This window comes from Myotis myotis, unplaced genomic scaffold, assembly GCF_014108235.1.
Source record: "Myotis myotis isolate mMyoMyo1 unplaced genomic scaffold, mMyoMyo1.p scaffold_m19_p_10, whole genome shotgun sequence".
Taxonomy (NCBI): Eukaryota; Metazoa; Chordata; class Mammalia; order Chiroptera; family Vespertilionidae; genus Myotis; species Myotis myotis.
Window position 1 is genome coordinate 53,154,491 of NW_023416314.1, and position 7,252 is coordinate 53,161,742.

General features: G+C 43.1%; 1 protein-coding gene and 1 pseudogene across 1 annotated transcript; both read left to right on the top strand.

Moving 5' to 3' along the window:
• Positions 1-538: 538 nt before the first annotated feature.
• LOC118665426 lies at positions 539-1,550 on the top strand (annotated as a pseudogene).
• A 3,338-nt stretch (positions 1,551-4,888) lies between these two features.
• On the top strand, positions 4,889-7,252 carry LOC118664881 (natural cytotoxicity triggering receptor 3 ligand 1-like). The gene is made up of 2 exons (XM_036325564.1): positions 4,889-5,404; positions 6,310-7,252. The coding sequence occupies exons 1-2, from the start codon at positions 5,287-5,289 to the stop codon at positions 6,831-6,833; spliced, it is 642 nt and encodes a 213-aa protein (XP_036181457.1). The 5' UTR covers positions 4,889-5,286; the 3' UTR covers positions 6,834-7,252.

Below are 7,252 nucleotides of genomic sequence, written 5' to 3' on the forward strand. Positions count from 1 at the left end.
TGGCTCACTTCTTTCCTATAATCTTTCCAGAGAGTCAAAGCAGAGCATTGCCTAGGCCAGCCGTGGGCAAACTACGGCCCGCGGGCCGGATCCAGCCCGTTTGAAATGAATAAAACTATTGAAAAAAAGACCGTACCCTTTTATGTAATGATGTTTACTTTGAATTTATATTAGTTCACACAAACACTCCATCCATGCTTTTGTTCCGGCCCTCCGGTCCAGTTTAAGAACCCATTGTGGCCCTTGAGTCAAAAAGTTTGCCCACCCCTGGCCTAGGCTCTCTCCTGTTGCTTCTACTACCCTGACTCCTTCCTTTGTTCCACTGTCCCCAGCGTTAATAAAAATACTCTCAAAATCACCTGGACTCAAGAAGGCTATGCACAAGCCGGGAGCAGCTTCCAGCTCCGCTCCTGGGACTTGTCAAAGGGCCCTGGCAGGCTTGTCCCCCTCCAACCTCCTCCCGCACCCCCGCCGCCTAATGCACTCCACCAGGTCCAAGACGTCTGTCTCTACACAACTCACTGTAGGCTGTGATGACATGAGCAACAAAGAAGGATTGGGAGGGTTCTGGAAATGGAAGCATGACAATTTTCCCCACAACCAGAGGAGAGAAGGGTAGGATGTTAATGCATCGTCACCTGTGATGGTGGCCTTCAAATCATTTCAGCAGGAACTTGATGTAAGACATGACAAATATGAGAGACTTGTGAAACTTAGTTGGGATGTAACTGTAGAAAGTAAAGGATAATTTTTCTGCTCCATAGGATTACAAGTGCTTCTGATATGGAGAAAATATTGACTGAGCCAGAAATTAAATTAGATGGTGTCAGACAAAAGATACTGCAGGTGGCCCAGGAGCTCTCTGGAGAAGAGATGCATTAATTCCATAGAGCCATTACCACAGGACCTACCACAGGAATTCAGGAATATGTGGAGGCCGTCTCTTTTCAACACTTTATTAAAACACGATCACTTATCAGTATGGATGAAATTAATAACAACTGGTATTTACAACAGAAGACAATGGGAAAGAAATTAAGACCATGAGGAAACTAAGGTTTAGAGAGATGAAATAACTTGCCCAAGGGCATGCCCCTTATGAGACAAGGTCCTGGAAGAGGTGGGAGGAGAGGTCAAGGTCATTTGAAAGACTTAATCTCAAAACAAGAGGAGGGACAACTCATCATCTGAGACTGGAGGATAGAAGCCCTCTTCTGATGCTCAATGCTCACGATAGAGAGTTTGGTACTTGGAGACTGAAAATCACCCCTGTTGATTACCTCCTGGGAGTGGCTGATCTAACTGGTGAGTTGATGCTGATGTGTGTGAACATTGTGGGCAATGGGGACATTGATACCCCCTTTGAAGTGAGCCAGTTCTTATGCCAGGTTTATGCTGGGTTTTCATTCATTGGCAATACTGGACCTTACCAGGTTTCTAAGAAGCTGTATACCTTGAGACAGAGCGTGGCCAAAGTGGAGAATGCGTGTTAGGCCTTGAAAGTCAGAGGCTCAGAAAGTCCAAGACCAGTTTGTAAGACTAGTATTTGATATTTTATTTGACTTTATTGTGGCTTTTACATAGGAAATTTTCAGTTTTACTTGTTTTGAATTATATACAAGCCGTACAAAAAAGTATCAAATGAATCATTTTCTGTGTCTTACTCACGAAAGTTTGCATTCGAATGTTTACCTATATGCCTATTTGAATTTTTGCTGGCTAAATTCTATCATTGTCTCTGCACTATAAATGTGCCAGCACTTTCTGCTACCCGTTTCACTTTACTTTGTGTGAATTTTGAGTGGTAGTAATTAGTAGAAGCCATTTATATTAAAGTTGATGGTTTTGTAATATATAGAAAAGACTTTTTAGTTATATACCTGGACTTGAGCTTTTTGTTAAATTTATTGGTAATATTGTGCCAAGTCTCCAAAATAAGCTTATTCCATAGAACAGAATTAAAACTACTAAGTTATCAATATACATTAAGGTTATGTGGCATTGTGATAAGAATTCACATTATATTCTGGCTAATTTAGGCCACTTTGAAATAGCCTTCCAGAAAAATTGACAGATACCCAGATGTTAGTTTCTACATTTAACTTTTATGCTTTATCACAGGAAGTCTGATAAGAGAATTGGAATTAATATTGTAATATTTTTACTGATGTTTCAGTTGAATTATACACTTGTACATACAATTGTAAAGCTTTTAGTAGTGATTAGTTAGCAATTTTTTTGTTGTCTATTATATTGACATTAGGTATGTTTGGAGACTTTCCTATTTTAGCATCTATAAGAAATTACATTTAAATAATTATAATGAAGTTTTGAAATTTTTTAAATACTGAGTTAACCCAAACCTTTTTTATAGTTGTCTAAATGCCCATTTGTGTTAATTGGTAGTATAAAAAGTTGCCAAAGAAAATTTATCCTGTACAATTCAGCAATAAGATAATTGTCAACACAGTTAAGAACAACAATGGTAGTTTCTAGTTATATATATATCTTAGATGTACCAGTTAACAATGGGGGATTTTGTAATCAAAGAAAACATGATAATTTCAAGAGAAACATCCAAACTGCTTCATTCAAAGTAATGTCCATTGCTAGCTACACATTTCTCCCATCTTTCAGGTAATTTGTGGATTCCGTCCCAATAGAACTTTTCTTGTTTTGTGGCAAACCATTCAGAGACCCAAATTTTCACTTCTTCGTACATTTTGAAGTGCTGCTCAGAAAGTGCATGTGCCATCGATCCAAACAAGTGGTAATCTGAAGGAGCAAGGTCTGGTGAATACAACTGGTGGGTTAATACTTCCCAGGCAAGATCTCTTAACGTGTCTTTAACTGGTTTTGAAGTGTGTGATGGTGCATTATCATGAAGCAAAATTACTTATCTGTGTCTTCTGGTGCATTCTGGTCATTTCACTATCAAAGCATGGTTCAAATTGATTATTTGTTGTCGGTAGCCATCAGTAATGGTTTCGTGTGGTTTTAGAAGCTCATAATACACCACACCTTCCTGATCCCACCAAACGCAGAGCATTGTCTTCTTTCTGATGGGATTTGGCCTTGCAGTCGATGTTGATGGTTGACCTGGATCAACCCATGATTTTGTGCATTTGGGATTCTTAAAACAAATCCACTTTTTATCGCCAGTCATAATTTGATGCAAAAAAGACTTTTTTTCATGCCGTTGAAGCAACATTTTACTGATGATTTTTTAGTTTTCCATTTGTCTTTTGTTCAGTTGACATGGGACCCATTTTCCTTTCTTTAAAATCTTTCCCATTGCTTGTAAATGATCAGAAATTGTTTTCTGAGCAACGTTTATTCTTTCTGCAAGTTGTTTTTGAGTTTGACACACATCTTCATCCAATAATGCTTGTAATTGTTGGTCTTCAAAGTTTTTCAGTAGACCTGGACGTTCTTTGTCTTTCACATTGAAATTATCACTTTTAAAGCGTTTAAACCAGCATTCACAAGTATCTTGAGATGGAGCATGTTCGCCATAAGCTTCCTGATATATACAATAACTTTTTTTTCAAAATAAAGTAATGAATTAAAACTTCCTGCAAATGCTCTTTTTTTTTTTTTTTTGGCACGGAATTCAACAATTTTAAGTGTAAAAATATCTATGATGTTAACACCTTCAGCAAATTTGACATATGAAGTTTTGAAGCTTGCTGTCAATACAACAAAATAGCATACATATCAAATCGCATTTATATCAACATATGTGTAACTCCATGTATTGAAAAAAATCCGCATTATTAACTGGTACACCTAGTATATTTTACATATGTGAATATTTATTTAGAATAACAAATCACAAATTACAAATTTTATAACTTGACAATTAGCACAGATATTTCAAAGTCCAGAAAAACAACATTCTAGTTTTATTAACTGCTTGACATATCTCTATATTGCCTTTTTTACATATTCGGGGTGAGGGGAGTGTAAATGTCTTTGTAATGATTTTGTAGTCTTTTTAAAAAACATTTTTATTGATTTCGGAGAGGAAGGGAGGCGCAGAAACATCAATGAGGAGAGAGAATCATTGATCAGCTACCTCCTGCACACCCCCTACTGGGAATCAAGCCCACAACCCAGCGGGAGCCCTTGACTGGAATTGAACCCTGAACTCTTAGGTCCGCAGCCTGCACTCTATACACTGAGCTAAACTGGCTAGGGCACGTCTCATGTCTACAAAACCTGCCTGCCTTGGTGAAAACTGTAGGGAAATGACCTTTCTGCGTGGGCTCCAGTCGGCGAGAGTGCTGAGGAACCAGGGCGGGGAGCGCCCACCACCGCCGCTGTGGACTCCAACTGCTGGACCACCGGGTACTCTCTAGTAATCAGTGATGGCGAACCTATTACACGTGTGTCAGAGGTGACATGCAAACTCATTTTTTTGGTTAATTTTTCTTTGTTAAATGGCATTTAAATATATAAAATAAATATCAAACATATAAATCTTTGTTTTACTATGGTTGAAAATATCAAAAAATTTCTATATGTGACACAGCACCAGAGTTAAGTGAGGGTTTTTCAAAATGCTGACACACCGAGCTCAAAAGGTTGGCCATCACTGCGAGTCTAGTTACATTGCAATTTGCCTGCAGAACTTAGTTGTCTAAGTTATCTGCGATGTGAAACCTGACCTCAGACATTTCCTTTTGCGTTTTGTATTTTAGACAAAATCTATTTACCGTCCCTAACTTCACGGCAGCCAGGGCTACGCGGTCACAAGTCCCTGCCCATTGGAGAGGTTTGCTGGGCATCACCCAGAGCCTCTCCCGCACCCTCCCGCGCGTGCTGGAGGCGGAAGGGGGCGGGGCCGGCGCTTCAGGGTCAAGGCGACTCCCGGCTTCGCTCCCTGAAGGTCGCGAGGAGTCCTGACTGGGAGGCGCCGCTTCCACTGCCACTGCCACTGCCACCCCTTCTGCCTCCATCACTCCGTGAAGGTTCCGGAATAGCGGAGCGTGGGGAATTGGAGGCTGACCCCTTGAGGCTGCCGGTGGAGCAGGATCACTCGCAGGGACCCGCAAGGTTCCGGGGCTGAGAACCGAGGCTGCCCGGGGCAGTGGCTCGCCCAGCCGTCTTAGGGTAAATCGGGCTGAAGAAGGGGCAGAAGGGTTAGAAGGCGCAGGGAGGCCATCTAGTACCAAGCAAGTGACGGCCCTGCGAGGCGGTTTTGCCGACTGCGCTTTCCGACCCAGGACTCCTCTTTCCAGACGGAAACTCGGAAACTCGGCTACGGCTTCAGGCGGACCCGGGATGGGCTCGCTGGTCCCGGCGGGCATGGCTGTCGCGGAGGAGGCGGCGGCGGTGGCAGGCTTCCCGAGTGGCTTTCTGTGGCCGCTCCTGGTTCTGTGGTGCTGGGTGCCCACCACAGGTAAGGTGGCGGGGGGTGGGGTCGAGTGAGGTGGGGGTGACGTGGGGGTGGGGTGAGGTGGGCGTGGGTGAGGTGGGGTGAGGTGGGGAGAGGTGACGTGGGGTGGTGGGGTGGCGCTAGGCAGGCTCCCCCTGGCCTTTCGGGGGCCCCGCCCTAGGTCCTCGGCCACCTGTACCTTAACAGTCCCCAACTCTAAGCTTTCCTTTGTGGAATTGTAGGAATCAATTAAACGGATTTGAAAATTTCTAAGAAATTGCAAGACACCAGAATAATCAAAACAATATTGAAAAGGAAGAACAAAGTTGGAGGATCTTATGCGGATTAAAGAGGGGCCATGAACTCAGGGCCTCTGTACCTGAGATAGCCCCCCCCCCCCCCCCCCCCGCCCCAAAGGAATTTGTTTTTGTGTTTTGTTTTTTAATAAGTTCTTTTTTTAAAAAAATATATATTTTATTGATTTTTTACAGAGAGGAAGGAAGAGAGAGACAGAGAGTTAGAAACATCGATCAGCTGCCTCCTGCACATCTCCTACTGGGGATGTGCCCGCAACCAAGGTACACGCCCTTGATCGGAATCAAACCTGGGACCTTTCAGTCCACAGGCCGATGCTCTATCCACCGAGCCAAACCGGTTTCGGCATTGTGTTTTGTTTTTTTATAAAGGGACAGGCAGAGTGCTGCTACATAGTAAGCTCTTTTTATAAAGATATATCTTTTTTATTGATTTCAGACAGGAAGGGAGAGGGAGAAAGAAATATTAATGACGAGAGGCTCATTGATCGGCTGCCTGCTGCACGCCCCCTACTGGACAAGGAATTTGTTTTTATTTACAAGGTAAAGTCTGAGAGTACAAGGCCTAAGTTTTTTTCAAGGTTCTCCCATAACTGAATTTTCTTCTTTCCACAGATTTGATAGTGGAGATGGAAGGCAAGAATCAGACTGTGTTGCTGAATGACAATGCCACCATCCCCTGTGACGTCCCTGGTTCCACACCCCTGAACATCACGATTATGGGTGTTACCTGGTATCGGAAGCATCAGGCGTATGAGCAAAAGGTGTTTGAAATGTATGGAGACCCTAATCCTAAAGAGGTATCCAGACCCGGAGCCAGCGTGTCTCGAGAGGCGCTAGAGAAAGGGGACGCCTCACTGCACCTTCCTGGAGTCCAGCTGTCGGACGCAGGAGAGTACCGATGTAAGGTGGTGGTCACCCCCTATGAGGTCCAGGCAACAGTCTTTCTAAAGGTTTTGGGTGAGTGCCTGAGGCAGTGTCCTGTGGTTCCCATGGTGATGGGGCTGGGGGTAGAGATGTGGCCCCGCCAAGTAGAGAAGTTTGGGCACGGGCCTTGGAGTTGGATAGACACGGGTTTATGTCTGGACAACTTAGAGCGAATTATTAACCAGGCTGAACCTCAGTGTCCTTTTCTCTAAATAGATGCAATAGTACCTCTATAAGGACCCTGTCTCCAGCCCTAGCCGGTTTGGCTCAGTGGATAGAGCGTCGGCCTGCATACCAACGGGTCCTAGTTTAAAAAAAGACCCTATCTCCAAATAAAGTCACAGTCTAAGAGAATGGGCTTAGGGCTTCAACATGAATTTGGGGGTGGGGCCACAATGCAGCCTATAACCAGGACAATGTCTATGAGCCCTTCAAAATTGTACTTAAGACTTTGAATGTTTTGTACATATTAATTAGGGGGATGGGAAAGCATATTAGTAATTATTTCCTCCGCAACTGACAGAAAGCCTAAAAAATTTTTTAAGAAGTAATAGACTTTATTTTTTAGAACAGTTTTAGATTTACAGAAAATATTGCAAAGATAGTAGTTTCTTTATGACTCCTGCCTGTG

Coding starts and splice junctions, on each gene's coding strand:
- LOC118664881 (XM_036325564.1), top strand. CDS start 5,287: ATGGGCTCGCTGGTCCCGGCGGGCATGGCTGTCGCGGAGGAGGCGGCG. Junction 5,405..6,309: donor GTGCTGGGTGCCCACCACAG/GTAAGGTGGCGG, acceptor TTCTTTCCACAG/ATTTGATAGTGGAGATGGAA.